This window comes from Pristiophorus japonicus, chromosome 2 (genome assembly GCF_044704955.1).
Source record: "Pristiophorus japonicus isolate sPriJap1 chromosome 2, sPriJap1.hap1, whole genome shotgun sequence".
Lineage (NCBI taxonomy): Eukaryota > Metazoa > Chordata > Chondrichthyes > Pristiophoridae > Pristiophorus > Pristiophorus japonicus.
In genome coordinates, this window is record NC_091978.1 from 178,430,751 (window position 1) to 178,452,430 (window position 21,680).

General features: G+C 51.0%; 1 protein-coding gene and 1 pseudogene across 1 annotated transcript in view; one reads left to right on the forward strand and one right to left on the reverse strand.

Moving 5' to 3' along the window:
* Window positions 1-2,029: 2,029 nt before the first annotated feature.
* On the reverse strand, window positions 2,030-2,163 carry LOC139252117 (U2 spliceosomal RNA; annotated as a pseudogene).
* A 7,289-nt stretch (window positions 2,164-9,452) lies between these two features.
* Window positions 9,453-21,680, forward strand: part of LOC139229182 (RELT-like protein 1) — a 117,398-nt gene continuing 105,170 nt past the window's right edge. The window contains exons 1-2 of the mRNA XM_070860838.1: window positions 9,453-9,546; window positions 16,289-16,303. Of these exons, the coding sequence (XP_070716939.1) occupies window positions 9,453-9,546; window positions 16,289-16,303 (109 nt within the window). The remainder of the gene's footprint in view (window positions 9,547-16,288; window positions 16,304-21,680) is intronic.

Consider the following 21,680-nt stretch of genomic DNA (forward strand, 5'->3'; position numbering starts at 1 on the left):
AAGTGGCCTCCCCGCAGCAGAATGCCGAGGCCGGAAGACCGGCAGTCGTTGCCTCCTGACCATATGGATGGTCCATGGGCCCACTATCGTGACCACTGCCGGTAACTGCTGGAGTGTGGCAGACCGCACTCCTGCAAGAACAGCAGGTCCGCTTTAACCTTGGCGAGGTACCCCAAGGTGGAAACACATCGTGTAGTGGATTTTACGCTGCGCACGTTAATAGTAGCAATTTGTAAATCCATTTTATAGTTACTGTTTACAGTTACAAACATTACACTTCAAATAAATCGTCCTTTAAGTCCGAGGTCTGCCCAGTGGCCAGTTCCGGAATGCATAGGTTATTACAATAAAAGTCTACTGCACCTGGGCTGGCGTGCTCGTATTCCTCTGCCGTGGGAGTGTTTTGACCAGGGGATTGCTGCAGTGCTATGATAAAGTCCGATATGACCTCTGCACTGTCCTCGCCTGGTGTTGGTGGTTCCCTCTTTTCATCAGTCACAGCGTTCGCGAGCTGGTGTGCTTCGATTGCTGTGTCCTTCCTGGTATTCTGGAGGTGGGGTGTGCTGGGCACTTTGCTGCTCCCGTTATCCCGGAGCTGGTCTGCGTTGGTCGCTTCTTCGTTCCTGGTGTTCTGGAGCTCGTGTGCGCTGGGCGCTTCGCTGCTCTCGGGTTCCCGGAGCGGGTCTGCGCTGGTCGCTTCACTGCTCCCGGTCGCCTGTGGCTGTGGGTTGGCGTATTGCCTCTTGTTTTGGTGGCGGTATTGAGGGGCTTTGTCTCGCCTTTCCTCATCAGACGAACTGCTGTCGCTGCTGTCTGTCATGGTCGTTAGCCGCCTCTTCCCTGTTGTTTCTGCAGGACCCCTTGCTTGCCTGTTCTCCTTATGCTTGCGGGCCTTTTTCTTGACGGTCTCCCATCCCGCTTCATCGTCTGCTGTCTCCTCGTTCCTGGACTCGGTGCGCTGGGGGAGAGCTTCACTGCTGGCTGCTGGTGTCTCGCAACTCGCCGTAGTAGGCTTCTCTTCCTCACTGACTCGTTCCGAGTCCACGAGAGCGGTTGCTTCTTTGTCCAGGGCGTTGGCCGGGGGGAGGGTGTCGGTCTCCTCTGGAGCGTTGTGTTCCTCAGCTTCCTCCTCCTCTCGTGCAATGTTCTTTGCTGCCTGCGCATAGCTGAAGTTGCGTTTGGGGCAACTTTTGTAAAGGTGCCCAGCCAGACCATAGAGGTTGCAGCACTTGGTCTCCTTACAGTCCTTTGTCTGGTGGCCTTCGTTCTTGCAGTTTCGGCAGATGACAGTTTTGCAGGTTGCCGCTACATGGCCTGCCTTCCCGCAGGCCCGGCACACGTTGGGTTGGCCAGCATACACCATGTAGCCCCGACTTCCTCCGATGGCAAAGCTGGAAGTGGGGGTGCAGGATGGTTCCGCTGGCGTCCACCTTCATGGTGACCTGGATCTGGCGCTTGCTGGTCCAAATCCCGTGCAAGTCTTTCAAGTCGCTGCTGTTTCCTGCCCCATCGACATACCTGGCGAGGAAAGTCAGCACATCAATGACCGGGATGTGGGGTTGTACATCTGCAATGTGATAGTGCGTCTTCTCTGCGACAGGAGGGTGAATAGTGGCTCCCAAGTCAGCACTGAGCGCAGTGGTTCACTCGCCTCCTTCAAACCCTTGAGGAACTTCAGGCATAGGGTGACGGTTTTGAAGGTCACATCAAAGTAACCTCTCTTCGGGAGGTCCTGCAAGGCGAAGATGTCAGCGACTTTCATGCCACTTGTTCCCAGCAGGATTTTCTTCACGAAAAGGTCCTGGTTGATGGTTGTCTGTCCATCCACTTTCTTTACCATCACTCGGATGGTGTTTCAGACGCCCTGGTTCGCTGCTCGGTTGACCGCCATCCGGGTTGCAGATTCTTCCTTTCGATGTGTATTTTGGCTGAAGCCTTCAATCTGTTGTGGTGCCAGTCCAGCACCTTGGTGGGCCTTCGGGCCCGCCCACTGGTCGGTCGACATGCAGATTTTCCTCTTCTCTCCAACTGGCGCTTGGCCCAAGCCAAAAGGCCAGAGCCAGCAAAACTGGAAAAACGAGTTTCTGCAATCAGCCAATTTGCATATGAATGCCCAATCAACAGATACTACACTTAATCTTAGCCAAAAGGCCGAGAAGCGATAGCCTTTGAACAGCAATGCATGAAAAGAGGCAGCACTCTCTTTCAGGCAAAGCCTCAGGCAATTCTATCCAATCTGTCCTCATAACTAAGATTCTCCATTCGCGGCAGCATCCTAGTAAATCTCCTCTGCACCCTCTCTAGTGCAATCACATCCTTCCTATAATACGGTGACCAGAACTGCACGCAGTACTCCAGCTGTGGCCTAACCAAAGTATTATACAATTTAAGCATAACCTCCCTGCTTTTATATTCTATGTCTCGGCCAATAAAGGCAAGCATTCCATATGCCTTCTTAATCACCTTATCCTGGCCTGCTACTTTCAGGGATCTGTGGACAAGCACTCCAAGGTCCCTTTGTTCATCTATAGTATTAAGTGGCCTACTGCTTAATGTGTATACCCTTTCCTTATTAGCCCTCCCAAAGTGCATCATCTCACACTTCTCTGAATTAAATTCCATTTGCCACTGCTCTGCCCACCTGTCCAATAGATTGATATCCTCCTGCAGTCCATGACATTCCTCTTCATTATCAACCACACAGCCAATTTTAGTCTGCAAACTTCTTAATCATATTCCATATATTCAAATCTAAATCGTTGATATATACCACAAAATCGTTGATATATACCACCAATACGGAGACCTGCGGAACTCCACTGGAAACATCTTTCCAGTCAAAAAACATCCATCAATCATTACCCTTTGCGTCCTACCTCCGAGCCAATTTTGGATCCAACTTGACACTTTGCCCTGGATCCCATGGGCTTTAACCTTCATGACCAGTCTACCATGTGGGACCTTATCAAGAGCCTTGCTAAAGTCCATATATATATTGCAAAGGGGATGAAGTATAAAAGCAATAAAACTTATTTTATTGTAGGTGAGAGCAATTTCAGGTAACATTTTTGTTACAGCTATATAACGTATTGGTGAGACCACACCTGGAATACTGTGTGCAGTTTTGGTTTCCATATTTATGAAAGGATATACTTGCTTTGGAGGCAATTTAGAAAAGGTTCACTAGGTTGATTCCAGGGATGAGCAGGTTGACTTATGAGGAAAGGTTGAGTAGGTTGGGCCTCTACTCTTCAGAAGAATGAGAGGTGATCTTATCAAAACGTATAAGATTATGAGGGGGCTTGACAAGGTGGATGCAGAGAGGATGTTTCCACTGATGGGGGAGACTAGAGCTAGAGGGCATAATCTTAGAATAAGGGGCCGCCCATTTAAAACAGAGGTGAGGAGAAATTTCTTCTTTCAGAGAGTTGTAAATCTGTGGAATTTGCTACCTCAGAAAGCTGTGGAAGCTGGGACATTGAATAAATTTAAGACAGAAATAGACAGTTTCTTAAACGATAAGGGGATAAGGAGTTATGGGGAGCAGGCGGGGAAGTGGAGCTGAGTCCATGATCAGATCAACCATGATCTTATTGAATGGCGGAGCAGGCTCGAGGGGCTGTATGGCCTACTTCTGTTCCTATTTCTTATGTTCTTATGTTCTTATGTAAATTTGGCTAAGGGACAAAATGCAAAGAGTAGTGGTGAACAGTTCGATGGGCTGAATGGCCTTCTTCTGTGCTGTAGCCATTCTATGATTTTATGAACAATTGTTTTTCAGACTGGTGGGAAGCATCCAGTGGTGTTCCCCAACGATTGGTATTAAAACCATTGTGATCTTTTTGATACATATATTAATCATCTGGACTTGTGTATACATGGCATAATTTCAAAGTTTGCAGATGGTATGAAGCTCAGAAATGTAGTAAACAATGAGGAGAATGGAAAAAATCTATGGAATTCTCTGCCCCAGAGGGCTGTGGAGGCTGGGTCATTGAATATATTTAAGGCGGAGATAGACAGATTTTTGAGCAATAAGGGAATAAAGGGTTACGGGGAGCGGACAGGGAAGTGGAACTGAGTCCATGATCAGATCAGCCATGATCTTATTGAATGGCGGAGCAGGCTCGAGGGGCTGTATGGCCTACTTCTGTTCCTATTTCTTATGTTCTTATGTTCTTATGTAAATTTGGCTAAGGGACAAAATGCAAAGAGTAGTGGTGAACAGTTCGATGGGCTGAATGGCCTTCTTCTGTGCTGTAGCCATTCTATGATTTTATGAACAATTGTTTTTCAGACTGGTGGGAAGCATCCAGTGGTGTTCCCCAACGATTGGTATTAAAACCATTGTGATCTTTTTGATACATATATTAATCATCTGGACTTGTGTATACATGGCATAATTTCAAAGTTTGCAGATGGTATGAAGCTCAGAAATGTAGTAAACAATGAGGAGAATGGAAAAAATCTATGGAATTCTCTGCCCCAGAGGGCTGTGGAGGCTGGGTCATTGAATATATTTAAGGCGGAGATGGACAGATTTTTGAGCAATAAGGGAATAAAGGGTTACGGGGAGTGGACAGGGAAGTGGAACTGAGTCCATGATCAGATCAGCCATGATCTTATTGAATGGCAGAGCAGGTTTGAGGGGCTAAATGGCCTACTCCTGTTCCTATTTCTTATGTTTTTATGTTCTTTGAAGGTGACAGGACAAGTTGAGAAGGCTGTTAAAAAAGCATATGGGACCTTTGGCTTTAATAACAGAGGAAAAGAGTACAAAAGCAAGGAAGTTATGCTAAACCTTTATAAACACCTGTTAGGTCTCACTTCAGGGCTGCAGTGGAGATTTACGAGAATGTTATCAGGACTGAGAGACTTCAGTTATGTGGAGAGACTGGAGAAGCAGGGGTTGTTTTCCTTAAAGCAGAGAAGGTTATTTGATAGAGTGTTCAAAATCATGAATGTTATATCAAGATCCACGGCGCAGCCCTGGACAACATGGACCACTTTCCATACCTTGGGAGCCTGTTATTAGCAAGGGTAGAAATCGACGACGAGGTTCAACACCGCCTCGGCTGCCTGAGGAAGAGAGTTTTCGAAGATCAGGCCCTCAAATCTGGCACCAAGCTCATGGTCTACAGAACTGCAGTAATATCCGCCCTCCTGTGTGGCTCAGAGACGTGGACCATGTACAGTAGACACCTCAAATCGCTGGAGAAATATCACCAACGATGTCTCCGCAAGATCCTGCAAATCCCCTGGGAGGACAGACGCATCAATGTTAGTGTCCTCGATCAGGCCAACATCCCCAGCATTGAAGCACTGGCCACACTCGACCAGCTCCATTGGGCGGGCCACATTGTTCGCATGCCTGACACAAGACTCCCAAAGCAAGTGCTCTACTTGAACTCCTACATGGCAAACGAGCCCCAGGTGGACAGAGGAAATGTTTCAAGGGCACCCTTAAAGCCTCCTTGATAAAATGCAACATCCCCACCGACACCTGGGAGTCCCTGGCCAAAGACTGCCCTAAAGTGGAGGAAGAGCATAAGAACATAAGAACATAAGAATTAGGAACAGGAGTAGGCCATCTAGCCCCTCGAGCCTGCTCCGCCATTCAATAAGATCATGGCTGATCTGGTCGTGGACTCAGCTCCACTTACCCGCCCTCTCCCCGTAACCCTTAATTCTCTTATTGCTTAAAAATCTATCTATCTTTGACTTGAAAACATTCAATGAGCCAGCCTCAACTGCTTCCTTGGGCAGAGAATTCCACAGATTCACAACCCTCTGGGAGAAGAGATTCTTTCTCAACTCGGTTTTAAATTGGCTCCTCTGTATTTTGAGGCTGTGCCCCCTAGTTCTAGTCTCCCCCACCAATGGAAACAACCTCTCTGCCTCTATCCTGTCTATCCCCTTCATGATTTTAAATGTTTCTATAAGATCACCCCTCATCCTTCTGAACTCCAAGGAGTAAAGACCCAGTCTACTCAATCTATCATCATAAGGTAACCCCCTCATTTCTCGAATCAGCCGAGTGAATCGTCTCTGTACCCCTTCCAAAGCTAGTATATCCTTCCTGAAGTAAGGTGACCAAAACTGCACGCAGTACTCCAGGTGCGGCCTTACCAATACCTTATACAGTTGCAGCAACACCTCCCTGCTTTTGTACTCCATCCCTTTCGCAATGAAGGCCAACATTCCATTTGCCTTCCTGATTACCTGCTGCACCTGCAAACTAACCTTTTCGGATTCATGCACAAGGACCAATGGTGGAGCAGTGGAGGCGTGGCCTATTCAATTGGAGCCCTGCTGCTGTGAGGGAAAGAGCTACCTGCTTTGCTCCTGTTTGGAAGGCCTTGAGAGCCCTGAGACCAGCCCAGGAATAGGAGGGAAGGGCTGGCTTGCTACCCATTCAACATCCGGAGGGAGAGGAGGAACGCAGAAACATTTATTATTTACTACAACTACAGAGAGTTGGAGAGAGGGGGAAAAAACAACAACCTGTGTGGAAGGAGGGAGATTCTACAACAGTCTACAGGTGGGTGTTGGTGCATTTCCCCGAAATACATTGTTGTATCGGTGGGGGGAGGAAAGACGACTTTTCGAGGGCCAGAACATCGCAGGGGGTGTGTGTGTGTGGAAGTGTGTGTGGGGGCCTTGCTTACAACTAGGCCCCACACACCATTGAAGCACCTCTCCCCCATTGCCTAGCCTGGGATAGCTGGAGCTACCAGGCTGATAACTATTGATTACCCTGGTTAACATCGTTGGGAGTGTGTGCCTGTGTGGCTCCAGCTGCCCCAGGTGAAGACATCTTCTCCCCCCACCCGAAGACCACCCCAAAGACTGTGTTTTGTTTTTTGCCATCTCGGGAGTGCACCCACCCATTGCTGTGAGGGGAGACCTGCCCTCGCAACCTCCCTCCTTCCCACACCCCCTCCCTCTATCTCTCTCTCTCTGTCTCTCCCCTCTCTCTCTGAGAGCCCTTCCTCCTAATTTTTTAATAATAAAAAAACAATGAAAACAACTGAGCAGAGGGAGCAAGGCCCCTCCCCAATTGCCAACTAGGGGAGAGGTGTGCCTCTTTCAGAGCTCCTCTGCTCATACATTGAAACGAGGCCAATTAAGACCATTAAGGCCTGTGACTTTGGGGTGGGTGTAGCCCTTAAAGGGACCCCGTGATGGCGACCCCATCCACGCCGGTGGCAGGGCCAGCTAAGACATATGTGCAGGCGGCGTCGACATCCACGGCACGTTCTGCGCCTCCTGCTGCCCTGCCACCTTTCAGATTGATTACGAGAAAACACGGGGTCAAGAGCTACACTCACCCCACAATGAGCATCGAGGAGTGCGTGCGGGCGATGGCTGGGGTAGTCGGCCCCTCGGCCATTGTCGCAGCCTCCAAGATGTCTGGGAAGGCCGTGTTCTTCCTGGGGTCGGAGCGGGCGGTGTCTCTGACCCTTGAAAGGGGGCTCACGGTGGGCGGGACGTTCCTGCCGGTGGACCCTCTCGAGGCCACCACGCAGAGGGTCATCATATCTAACGTCCCGCCCTTTGTTCCCGCTGAGCTCCTCCTCCCTCACCTACAACAACTGGGGGAGGTAAGGTCGGGGATCAACCCCATACCGCTCGGTCTCAGGGAGAGCAGCCTGCGCCATGTGTTCTCCTTCCGCTGCCAGCTCTTTGTCCGGCTGGCGCGGGAGGAGACGACGGAGGGCTATTTTAATGTGGTGCACCAGGGGACTGCCTACCGCGTCTTCTGGACATCGGACGGCGTGCGGTGCCATGCCTGCAGGGAGGTGGGGCACGTTCGCAAGAACTGCCCCGCCTCCAAGGCCGCCAAGCCACCGAAGGCGGCCAAGGCTGGCGCCACCGTCACCCCTCCCCCTAGTTGCGTCCGCGTGCCGGGAGCCGTAGGTGTGCGGGCATCATCGGGGGCCTTTGTTTTCACTGCCTCCGGCGGGGGGGAGGGAGAGCGTCCGATCGGAAGGAAGGCGCGGAAGAAGGCGAAACATCTGGAGGCGGGTCCCCTTGGTGCGCCAGACGATTTGTTTACCGCGCTCGGCCCAACCCTGTCACCGGCGAGCGCGGGGTGCCCTGAGCCCGTGCCCTTGACTAATACCGCAGAGAGGTTCGGGCACGGGCAAGACAAGAAAAAGGGGGGAGTGGAGCGGGAGGCCTCGGCAGACATGGGTGTCTCCCTGTCTCCGCGCCTCCCCGGGAAAAAAAGGAGGCGCCGCTCCAATGAGGCGGGGGGGGAACACCATCCCTCCACGGAGGAGGCGGTGCCTGCCGCGTGTCCCGCGTCCCCCACCAGCGCCCCCAAGCTGCGCTGTAGGCGAGAGGAATCTGTCCCCAGGGAGGGTGAGGCAGTCGAGGCTGCCCAGCCGCTGCCTTCCGGGGATGGCGTGGAAGATCTGCCTGTCGTGGGGGGCGTGGGGCCAGCGGAAGAATGCGTAGCCGCCGGGTCGAGCGTCCCGGGGACTGAGGCGGGCGGGGCCGAAAAGGCCGAACCTGAGGCCGCCCAGCCAATACCCAACTTCCCCCGGGATTTGCTCGACTCGGCAGAAACTGACACTGCAGACAACTGTAATATACATCCACACGCTGGGCCGGGGAGTGGCGGCGGGGAGGGGGAAGTACAACAACCCTCGCCCCCTACTTTGGAGCTGAGGGACTTGGTGGACCTGGAGAATTTCCTAAACCAGGTCTCTCCGTGTTCCCCGGCTCCTGGGGCGGAGGAGGAACCCCTTCCGCTGTCGCTTCCCGACCCAGCACCAATTTTAAAAGAGCCCAGTGGGGACTCCTCTGCCGACGAACCTGGGGGTGGGATCGGGGCAGAGCCAGGGCCGGATGGAGCGGCCGGGTCGTTTGCCGTACCTCGTGCGGTCGACGGGCCGGCTGCTAGTGGCGACCTCCCGGGGGAGGACGGGGACTCGGTGGGGGACGCGGGAGAAGATCTAGAGTCCATCGCCAGTGAGGCGGTGGATCTGCTCGCGTCCGCCGCTGAGACCCTCCTCATTCCTGCAAAGGAACTCTGGGACTTTTTGGTCCAGTGCCGGGGTCGCCGCGACCAAGCCCGTCTGGCCCTGGAAAGATGGTCTGAGCCGGTGTTGCTCATCGCTTCCGTCCGCGCCGCCGCTAAAACCATGGCCGCGGGCGGGCCCTTATCAAGGGCGCAAGGCCTTGAGCTGCGCCGGCTCAGAAAGTTCCAACAAATGAATCCACTCCCCCCCACACAATAGGTTAGGTAGAGGTTGCACTATGCTCTAGTCATGAAGATAACCATAGCCAGCCTCAACATCAACGGCGGCAGAGAGGCACGCCGTAGATTTAACAATTTTTCGCTCCTGCGGGAGGGGAAATATGCGGTGTGCTTCCTGCAAGAAACCCACACCGTTCCGGGAGACGAAGCCACGTGGCTCCTGGAATGGCAAGGAGAGGACCGCATGAGCCACCTCACCGCCACTTCTAGTGGGGTGGCCATCTTGCTGGCCCCGCATTTTCAGTCGGAGATCTCGGGGGTCGAGGAGCCCGTGCCAGGCCGCTTGCTGCACGTAACCGTTTGCCTGGGGGACGTGCCGCTCCATCTCGTGAACGTGTACGCCCCTCAGCCCGGCCCGCAGCAAACGCGCTTCTTCGAAGAGGTGTCCGCTCTTCTTGGCTCCGTCGACGTCGGCGACTGCATTGTCCTCGGGGGGGATTTTAACTGCACCCTCGAGGCGAGGGACCGCTCCGGTGCCCCGCAGAGCATGACGGCGATGGAGAAGTTGAGGGACCTGGTCGGGTCCTTCGACTTGGTGGACATCTGGCGAAATCTCCATCCCGACTCCAGCGCCTTTACTTGGGTAAGGCCTGGAGTAGGATGGTCCAGAGTCGACCGCCTTTACGTGTCTCGGGCGTACGTTTCCTGCGTCCCGGCGGCCTCCATGCGGCCGGTGCCGTGTTCGGACCACCACCTGGTGTGGGCGGAGCTCGCTTCGCTCCGCGCGAGGACGGGGTCCGCGTACTGGCATTTTAACAACCGGCTGCTGGAGGACGTGCGGTTCCAGGACTCATTCCGTCGTTTCTGGGCCGACTGGAGAAGGAAGCAGGGGAGCTTCCCCTCCTTGAGGCTATGGTGGGACGTGGGCAAGGCTCACGTCCGCGTCTTCTGTAAAGAGTACGCGAGGGGGTCGACCAAGAGGCGGGCGGCCAGGATCGGGCGCCTAGAAAAAGAGGTGCTCGACCTCGAGTCTCGTCTCGGTCAAGTCGTTGGGGACCCGGCCCTGCGGACGGTGTACGAAGCGAAGAAGGCCGCGCTGAAGGACCTGCAGCTCGTCGGGTCCCGAGGCGCGTTCGTGAGGTCGCGGATCCGGTTCCTGCGGGATCTGGACCGCGGCTCCCCCTTCTTCTACTCGCTGGAAAAAAGACAGGGTGTCCGTAAGCAGCTCTTGACGCTGCTGGCCGACGACGGCTCTCTCGTCTTGGATCCGGAGGGCGTCAACAACAGGGCCCATGAATATTACGGGGCCCTGTTCTCTCTGGAGCCGTCCAGCGAGGAAGCGCATAGAGTTTTGTGGGAGGACCTGCCGAAGGTCAGCCCGGAGGACACCGAAAATCTGGAAGCTCCGCTAAGCCTGGCGGAGCTGACCGGCGCCCTCGACCGGCTCGAGGGGAAAATCCCCGGGGTTGGACGGGCTGACCGTGGAGTTCCACAGGGCGTTCTGGGACGTCCCGGGGGGCGACTACGCGTGGGTCCTGGGGGAAAGTCTGGCGACCGGGGAGATGCCCCTCTCTTGGCGCAGGGCAGTCATCGTCCTGCTGCCTAAGAAGGGCGATCTCCGCCTCCTTAAGAACTGGCGCCCGGTCTCCCTCCTCAGCACGGACTACAAAATCTTCGCCAGGGCGATGTCTGCTCGCCTTGGTGCCGTGCTGGACCACATGATCCACCCCGACCAGTCCTACACGGTCCCGGGCCGGACAATCCACGATAACATCCATCAGGTCCGGGACCTCATCCATTATTCCCAGGAGGCTGGTCTGTCGGTCGCCTTCCTATCTCTCGACCAAGAGAAGGCGTTCGACAGGGTGGATCACGACTATCTGCTCGGAACTCTGCGCGCTTTCGGGTTCGGGATGCATTTCGTCGCCCGGATCTGACTTTTGTACGCCGCCGCGGAGTGTCTGATTAAGGTTAACAGGTCCTTGACGGCGCCCCTTCGCTTTGGGAGAGGGGTGCGACAGGGATGCCCCATGTCCGGCCAGTTATACGCCGTCTGCGTGGAGCCTTTCCTGCGCCTCCTGCGGACGAGGTTGACGGGACTGGCTCTGCAAGGGCCGGGCGTGGAGGTGGTCCTCTCGGCTTACGCCGATGACGTGCTCCTCGCGGTAGAGGATCCCGCTGACCTGCGGAGGATGCGTGAGTGCCAGGAGATTTACTCGGCAGCATCCTCCGCCAGAATCAACTGGGAAAAATGTTCCGGACTCCTGGTGGGTCAGTGGCGGGTGGACTCCCTGCCGGAGGAGCTCAGGCCTTTTGCCTGGAGCATGACCCATCTCCTCTATCTGGGAGTCTACCTTAGCCCCGACGAGGAAGCCTGGTCGGCGAACTGGCAGGAGCTGGAGGCCAAGGTCGCCGCTCGCCTAGGGCGCTGGACAGGACTGCTCCGAGTGCTGTCCTACAGGGGTCGAGCGCTAGTCATAAACCAGCTGGTGGCCGCCATGTTGTGGTACCGGCTGGTCACTTTGACCCCTCCCCCTGCGTTTGTCGCCAAGATACTGAAGAAGCTGGTGGACTTCTTCTGGAACAACAGGAAGCACTGGGTCTCTGCGGCGGTCTTGAGGCTCCCGCTTGGGGAGGGCGGTCAGTCGTTGGTGTGCATCAGCACCCAGCTCGCGACTTTCCGTCTTCAGACCCTGCAGAGATACCTTTACGTTGAGCCCCCTCCTAGGTGTCATGCTCTGGCGACGTATTTCTTCCGCCAGCAGCACGGCCTCAACTACGACACGCAGCTCCTGTTTGTGAGTGTGGGGGGCGTCAGGACCGCCCTCCGGGAGCTGCCTGTCTTTTACAAGGAACTCATCAGGGTCTGGAACAAAGTCTCCACCAAGCGCAGCTCTCCACCGGCTCGGGAATCCGTACCTCCACGACCGAGGTTTTTTGTGGCGGTCGGACGAGAGGGCTGTGGCTGGTGAGGTGACCAGGGTCAGGGACCTGCTCGATGGCGGAGGAGCGGGCTGGATGGCGCCAGACACGCTGGCGCGGCGCCTAAATTCTGCCAACGTCCGCCACGCGGCCGATGCCGTCGAGTCGCTAAAAAGAGCTCTGGGCCCCGACTCCGTTAGGTGCATCGAGGAGGCTCAAGCACGTGGGGAGATCCCGTCCGAACTGACCCCCGTCCGGACGGAATTCTTCATCGGCGCCAAACCCCGGAACCTCCCTCGGGGGCCGGCGCCTCACAACTTGAGCCGCCTCGGGGAAATCCCCTCCGTGCCTTTCAGTTCTGCGTGGAGGGGTTTCCTGTATGGGCTGCTCCTGCACACTCTCAACTTTGCCATCCTCGCCTGCCGTCCGGACACGCCATGGCGTACCATCTTGCCGTCCGGAGGAGGCGGGGGTCCCCGATGGAGGGCACTCTACGCAGGGGTCCTCCCACTATTTTTCGGGGACTTGGCCTGGAGGGTGGTGCACGGAGCAGTGCCGTGCAATAAATTTTTAAGCCGGTTCACGGGCTCCCAGGCCGCCTGCAATTTCTGCGGTCTGGAAGAGTCCGTGTTCCATGTTTTTATTGAGTGCACGAGGTTGCAGCCCCTGTTTTGTTATCTAAGGGGGCTGCTCCTGAAAATCTGGCTGCACTTCAGTCCCACACTCCTGATCTTCGGGCACCCTGTGCGGAGGGGAGCGGGTAGGTCCGAGGGCCTCCTCGTTGGACTGCTCCTGGGCACGGTCAAGGGTGCCATCAGCCGGTCCAGGCAGCGGGCGGTCGAGGGGGTCGTTCAGCCAGACTGCCTGCCTCTCTTCTGCGCATACATCCGGTCCAGGGTGTCCCTGGAGATGGAGCACGCGGTGTCCACCGGTACGCTCGCGGTCTTCCGCGAGAGGTGGGCACCGGAGGGACTGGAGTGCATCATCATTTGATTTTTTGTTTTTAAGTTAATTTGTTTTAATTGCCGGTGCTTTTAGTGTCCCCCTCCCCTTTTATAGGGGGCACTTGGAGAAAAATATGTTTTTGTGCCCAAAAAAACCCCCCAAAAATACCACAAAAAAATAAAAGGGCCTGTAAATGTTTGGTGTTTCCCCCAGATCGGAGGGGGGCACGGTTGAATGTTTTTTGTTTACTCCCAAAAAGAGTTTCATGCACAAGGACCCCCAGGTCACTCTGCACCACAGCATGTTGTAATTTCTCCCCATTCAAATAATATCCCCTTTTACTGTTTTTTTTCCCAAGGTGGATGACCTCACACTTTCCGACATTGTATTCCATCTGCCAAACCTTAACCCATTCGCTTAACCTATCCAAATCTCCTTGTAGCCTCTCTGAGTCCTCTACACAACCCGCTTTCCCACTAATCTTAGTGTCATCTGCAAATTTTGTTGCACTACACTCTGTCTCCTCCTCTAGGTCATCTTTGTATATTGTAAACAGTTGTGGTCCCAGCACTGATCCCTGTGGCACACCACTAACCACTGATTTCCAACCGGAAAAGGACCCATTTATCCCGACTCTCTGCTTTCTGTTAGCCAGCCAATTCTCTTACCATGCTAATACATTTCCTCTGACTCCGCGTACCTTTATCTTCTGCAGTAACCTTTTGTGTGGCACCTTATCGAATGCCTTTTGGAAATCTAAATACACCACATCCATCGGTACACCTCTATCCAGCATGCTCGTTATATCCTCAAAGAATTCCAGTAAGTTAGTTAAACATGATTTCCCTTTCATGAATCCATGCTGCGTCTGCTTGATTGCACTATTCCTTTCCAGATGTCCCGCTATTTCTTCCTTAATGATAGTTTCAAGCATTTTCCCCACTACAGATGTTAAACTAACCGGCCTATAGTTACCTGCCTTTTGCCTGCCCCCTTTTTTAAACAGAGGCGTTACATTAGCTGCTCTCCAATCCGCTGGTACCTCCCCAGAGTCCAGAGAATTTTGGTAGATTATAACAAATGCATCTGCTATAACTTCCGCCATCTCTTTTAATACCCTGGGATGCATTTCATCAGGACCAGGGGACTTGTCTACCTTCAATCCCATTAGTCTGTCCAGCACTACCTCCCTAGTGATAGTGATCATCTCAAGGTCCTCCCTTCCCACATTCCTATGACCAGAAATTTTTGGCATGGTTTTTGTGTCTTCCACTGTGAAGACGGAAGCAAAATAATTGTTTAAGGTCTCAGCCATTTCCACATTTCCCATTATTAAATCCCCCTTTTCATCTTCTAAGGGACCAACATTTACTTTTGTCACTCTTTTCCGTTTTATATATCTGTAAAAGCTTTTACTATCCGTTTTTATGTTTTGCGCAAGTTTACCTTCGTAATCTATCTTCCCTTTCTTTATTGCTTTTTTAGTCATTCTTTGCTGTTGCTTAAAATCTTCCCAATTCTCTAGTTTCCCACTAACCTTGGCCACCTTATACGCATTGGTCTTTGATTTGATACTTTCCTTTATTTCCTTGGTTATCCACGGCTGGTTATCTCTTCTCTTGCCGCCTTTCTTTTTCACTGGAATATATTTTTGTTGCGCATTATGAAAGAGCATCCGGGAGGGCGCTGAGCACCTCGAGTCTCGTCGCCGAGAGCATACAGAAAGCAAGCGCAGGCAGCGGAAGGAGCATGCAGCAAACCAGACTCCCCACTCACCCTTTCCTTTAACAACTGTCTGTGACAGAGAGTGTAATTCCTATATTGGACTGCTCAGTCACCTAAGAACTCACTTTTAGAGTGGAAGCAAGACTTCCTCGATTTCGAGGGTCTGCCTGTGATGATGAATGGTTTTGATAGAGTAACTAAAGAGAAATTATTTCCAGTGGCAGAAGGGTCTGTAACCAGAGGACACAGATTTAAGATGACTGGCAAAAGAACCAGAGGTGAGATGAGGAAACATTTTTTTACTCAGGGAGTTGTTGTGATCTGGAATGCACTGCCTGAAAGGGTGGTGGTGGAAGAAGATCCAAAAGTAACTTTCAAAAGAGAATTGGAAACATAATTGAAGGAAATAAAATGACAGGGCTATGGGGAACGAGCAAGGGAGTGGAATTAATTGGATAGCTCGACCAAAGAACTGGCACAGAACGGGCTGAATGGTCTCCTTCTGTGCTGTGTCATTCTATGATTCGTTTCTTGGTCTTCCTTTTCTCAGCAGTCATGGGAGGTCCCAGAGCTCCTATGCTTTTCGCCCTTCATTCTTGCACTCATTATCATCATAGGCAGTCCCTCGGAATCGAGGAAGACTTGTTTTCACTCTTAGCATGCATTCTTAGGTGGCTGAACAGTCCAATACTAGAACCACAGTCTCTGTCATAGGTGGGACAGACAGTCGTTGAGGGAAAGGATGGGCAGAGAGCCTGGTTAGCTGCACGCTCCTTCCGCTGCCTGCGCTGATTTCTGCATGCTCTCGGCAACGATACTCGAGGAGCTCAGCACCCTCCCGAATGCGCTTCCTCTACTTCGGGTGGTCTATGGCCAGGGACTCCCACTAACTCTACGAAGGTGGAGTTGTCTTCCCATCAATACCCAGCGAACAGGGGGAGAAAAAAACTTGTCGACACATAAATACCTTACGTATCCGCTGCTGTCATCATCATCATCAGCAGCAGTCCCTTGGAATCGAGGAAGACTTGCTTCCACTCCTAAAGTGAGTTCTTTGGTGGCTGAACAGTCCAATACGAGAGCCACAGACTGTCACAGGTGGGGAAGACAGTCGCAGAAGGAACGGGTGGGTGGGACTGATTTGCCGCACGCTCCTTCCGCTGCCTGCGCTTGACCTCTTCACGCTCTTGGCGTTGAGACTCGAGGTGCTCAGCGCCCTCCTGGATGCACTTCCTCCACTTAGGGCGGTCTTTGGCCAGGGATTCCCAGGTGTCAGTGGTGATGTCGCACTTTATCAGGGAGGCTTTGAGGGTGTCCTTGCAACGTTTCCCTGTGGACCACAGGCGGCGTCGGGAGCCTAATTTTGCAGGAGATTATTCCTCAGATTGTTCAATTGGAGAGTGCCCTGACGTCACGGGGGAGGGTGTGGCATGAGCAAGGGGCGACAGCGGGCCCGAGCCGGGCGGTTGGAGTGTGGCAGTTGGTGAGCTAGCGCGAGGAACGGTGAGTGGGGCGGGGACAGGGCACCTATCCGGGAGCCGTGGCTCGACCCCGGGGCCGGGGTGAAGTGCCGCTGTTTCCGGGCGGGTGAAGTATTTGGGACAGTGCCCGGTTGACTCGTCACTCCACTTTGAATTAGTTGCTATCAGCAATGAGCGACGTGTGTCTCGCGCCGCTCCCTGCGCTGCACTCACCGGACCTCACCCTCGCCCACAGACCCAGGGTCCGCCTGTCTCTGCCGGCCGAGCGGCTCCCCGGTTTGCCGGGAGGATGTTAAGGGTGCGGCCGGGAGTGGGACTGCGCTCCGGCTTGTATATTGCCATTAACTGCACTCGCCGTGGCCCCTGGTCTCCCGGGATGGCACTGTCGGTGCTGAAGCCGACCCACCGCGGGTTGTTGTGGAGTTGGAGTTCTGACATGTTGACGGTGATTGATCACCCGGAGCACGCAGGCACATCTCTTCAACCAGCCGGAGAGGGGGTGGGCACCGTGCAGCCCTTTAACTCTGAAGGGAGGAGAACACCCTAATCACTCTTGAATGCGTTGAGTTACGGATCTTTTATCTTCCAGGTCTTTAAAGTTCAGGTCAGTTTTGTTTATCAAAAGTCGATGATGCTCCTAGGGCCAAACTTACAAATGTTAGGTTTGTGTTTTTTACAGTGTGCAAGTTTCTACAGGTAGGGGAGGTGGAATGTGTGAAATCCACCTTTGGTTTATTTCCAAAAGTTTGATATATTGGGTTTAATGGTACATTTACTGAAAACGAATATTCTTTATTGTTTTAATTATTCCTGGTTAGATTTTAACAGTTTGATCAACAAACTTACTGGCTGCGTGGTTAAGGTAGTGACAGTTAAATTATTTGACACCACTTAAGAGAATAATGGATCCCTGGGAGAGTTTTAGAGGGAATATTTAGTGGTGAACAAGAATAACAACATTAACTGTCTTACTAAGGGGAATCAGTTGTTGAGTAAACTTTGAGTTGGAGAGGCAGTAGAGATGAGTTGAGGCCAGGATCAGATCAGCCATGATCTTATTGAATGGCTCAAGGGGCCAAATGGCCTACTCCTGCTCCTATTTCTTATGTTCACATTAATTTCTGCAAGTGAAGATAAAAATCTAGTCCTTGCTTGTGATGTTATTTATTGTCCTGTGCTTGGAACTGCATTTATGGATGTTGGATAATGGCATAATCAGGTTTGGCTGTGATGTCCCTTAGTTATGCAATCATCTGATACACTGTCAACATTTCACATGAAGAAAGGGCACTCTCGTGAATTATTGCAGAGCTCGTGGTTATACCACTGAACGTCTACATTTTAAAATGGGCAGCAGGCATTAAAAATCAGACAAATGGCTGAGTCAAGATTTTTGATGTGAATCTCAATGAATATTCAAGTTACCTGATATTTTAATTTTTATTATTTTTATGTTTCCAGTCAGTTCAGTGTGATCAAGGGTGTTTTAGTCTGCAATGTGCTTTTTCCCACACTTCTCAATTCACTAGATTGACTATTTTTTGAATGTACTCTGCAATTAAAATATTAATTGCTCTGACTGAAGCACCATGGTGCATTTAATAGTCATGTGCATATTACTTTCCATGTATGACAATTAAATACCCAACCCAGACAAGTAAAGCAATATCATCATGTGCTTGAATATACATTAGTTTCATACTGTAAATTGTATATATTTCAAAATTGTGAAAAGCATTCCACCCACACATCAAGTTGATCATGTTCCTTGCTCTTTTCTTTCCTGGGGAAGGGGAACAAGCTAAGCACATATTATCTCCCAAATGCTGTAGCTGTAGAAAAAGTTGTGAAGATTGCAATACTCCCAGGAATATTTTCAAATTTCAGAATATTAGTCCAAAATTGTTAATGGGACAGGATAAAAATTGACATTCAAAATCTGAATGGGCTGATCAAATTGGTATTGTTGTCATAGTTAAGCATAAGTGCTTTCAAGAGAAGAGAGAAAATTTGTGCTGTGGGATGGTTGGAACAAGAAATGTGTTCAGTTGGTAGTGGAATGCTTTTTTCAATCTTGAAATATGCAGTTTCCTGTATCGTAATGTGCATTCAGGCACTTGATGTACCTGTTTGTGATTGTGTGTAAAGTGAAATGTTTGCGTGTAAAGAAATAACTTGCATTTATGTAGTGTGTCCTATAGGATGTCATAGCATTTGCATAGGATGTCCCAAATTGTTTTACAAGTAATGGATGCCTGAATCCTGTTTACACAGTTACAATATTCCAGATAATTAACCTAGCACCATCTTCAGTAAATTATCTGAGCTGACATATTCACACTTTGTCACAGCTGGCAACTCGTGTTTAAAATAGAAAAAAGCTGTCGCTTAGCAAGCAAGACATAGAAACATAGAAAATAAGTGCAGGAGTAGGCCATTTGGCCCCTCTAACCTGCACTGCCACCCAACAAAATCATGGCTGATCACCCACCCCAGCACCCCCACGCCCCCTCCACACCCCCCAACCCCCCCAGCCGCAAGGACTACATCCAACTCCCTCCCGAACACATCCAATGAACTGGCATCAACAACTCTCCGCGGCAGGGAACCCCACAGCCCAACAGCTCCCCGAGTGAAGAAGTCTCTCCCCATCCCAGCCCCAAACAGCCCATCCCAAGACCATGCCCCCCCCCGCCGGCTCCGGACCCAACCAACACCGGGAACACCCCAACCCGCCCCGTCCCGTCAGAATCCTTTCCAAATGCCGAACATCCCCGGATGTCGAGCCACCAGCCCCGGCCACTCCGGAGCTACGTCCACGCGACGCCAACCACACCACATCCACCAACCACCATCTGCGCAGTCAACCCGTCCACCCCACTCCGAACACTCCCCGCACCGAGGCACAGAGCCCCCAGGCCCGCCCCTCCAACACACTTCGCCCCCCCCCCCCAAACCTCCGCTGCAATGTGGCCCCTCCCGTCCCCCACCCTGGGTTTCTTCGCCCTCCACCACTCTCCCCTCCATCTCCCGCCCCCCCCGTCTTCCCTCTGCATCCCTGCACAGGCTCCCATCTTGGGGGCGGTAACCTTCTGGGGCCGGAAATTTTAGCCCCCAGCGTGGAAGTCCTGCTCCCGCCGCAGAATTGGCCTTACCACCCCTTAATGGAAGCAGAGTGCAATTTCCCGCATTCCACTTCCTTTGGGGGCAGTTACCGGGGCACAACTGGATGCTCCTGTGACAGTTTGAACTGGTGCTCTTCACTCTCTGTCCTGTGACAGTTTGAACTGGTGCTCTCCACTCTCCCGTCCTGTGACAGTTCGAACTGGTGCTCTCCACTCTCTGTCCTGTGACAGTTGGAACTGGTGCTCTCCACTCTCCAAAGTACTGGAAAGATAGCCGAGAGTGATAAGTTGCTGAAACACTAAATTGATATCTGCATTGATGTAAATAATATAAAAGCTATGCTTTTTATATTAAATTCAGAATGGAAATAATTCTGAATATATGGCTTCATGGATGTTGTTTTATGCTGGCGTGACATAAGCATATAGAATTTGAGAACTTGGTGCTGAAGCTGGCTCTGCTTATGGGCATCTAAGATGTTGAAAATACAGAATAGCTGGTTCAATGCTAGTGGTTATTCCATTAACACTGGATTTGTGACATTAGCAAACCATGTTGGAATCATTGTAAAGACACAGCATTTCAGACCCTCATATATTTGTGCTTTTCTCTCAATCTTTTGGTATTATTAGTTTTGTGCCTAAAGTTAGGTATGTGATTAGAAAATCATTTGGAACATCTAGACTGTAGTTGGAGAAAATCCAGTGGTGATGTCATTGTCCTTTTAATGCATACATGCCAATGCATATGGACAATGAAGGTTCACTTAAACTTGTTTATGAATTTCTGGTTAATATGATTGGTGTTCTGTGTCTGATTTTAAAGTTTTCTGTAACACTGCCTTGCTGAGATATTGTTGACATAACGGGCCAAATGTGTGCAGTTACAAGCTGAAACAGAGCCAACTTCGAGGATTTTTCAAGCCTTGGTAATTATGTCACATTCCAATCCATATCTTTTATTGCCTGTTGATGCATATTTAAGCTTCATGCTTTAATTATAGTTGGTAAAATTGCTAACTTTATGATTCTACAACTAGCAATCTATCAATTAAAATAAAAAGGGATAACTGCACATCTGAAATAAAAACATTTTGTAAATACACAGCAGGTCATTTAGTATTTGTAAAGAGAAAAGTCAGGTTATGACACTGTGAGGTGTACTCTTCAGAACTGAATACACCTTCAAGGCTGCATACTCAAAACATGATATTCAGACTTTAATCTTCATAATTGTTGACTGACCTGTATATTTACAAAGCTTTGTTTTTATTTCAATCTACTAATTAATATCTTGTTTCAGGCAAAAAGTACTTCTGCCTTGTCAGATATTGCCAAGTAGACTGATTGCACTTCAGTTGCACACCTCTATTCATCTCTTCACCTGATATGCTCAGTTTCCTGGTAAAACACAGGGGCCTATTAATATTTGATCTCCGTTTCAGCTGTTGCTGTTGTTGTGATTATTTGTAGTGCCCAACAGTGCGTGCCCTTATGCAAATTGTGTACAGTGCTTCACATGCTAAAGGACCTTGTGAGCATATCCTCAGTAAAGTTTGCAAATAGTGTTCTGATTGGGGAGCTATACTTCTAGATATTCTCTCAAATTCATTAGCTTTTCAGCAATCGGAATTATAGATTTTTTTTTTACTTCACATGTCATGCAAGACTTGAAATCCCAAATTGGAAGAAGGAATAGCCCTGTCTGCATTATTTTGATACGCAATTCATCATTCCAGTTTATGTAATTTTCTTATACGATTGATCCAAATATTGCATTGGAATTTACTTGATTTATACATATTGAAGCAGATAAAGAGCAGGAAATTTTCAGCTTGTGGCAACTATGGGGTAAATTTTTGTCTTTGCTGCCTGGGCAGAAGCAATTTTTCCTCTCGTCAGGTAATTGACATATTAATCATTTCTAATACTTAAACAAATGAGCTGTGAACAGTTAGGTGACAATTTAATGGTCTGTTTGCTTTTGATGGCAAACTCCCTTGTAAGAAAGATATCTCAATGTTGCAGCCAATAGAGATAAAGGGCATGAAATTCAGTTGGTTAGCACCACCTGTTAGCGCCCAGGAGTGGTGGTAACTCACCGCGTATGGCTTAACGCCCGGGTCTGGTGACTTTAGCGCCTGGTTGATAGTAACAATTACCACTTCATCCTTTAACGCCAGGCAGATCGTTATGTGAGTATGCGTGCAATGCCTCTCTTGCTCCCCGGACGTGAACTTTTGAGCCTCCCTTACTGGCTGGCGCTGAACTTGC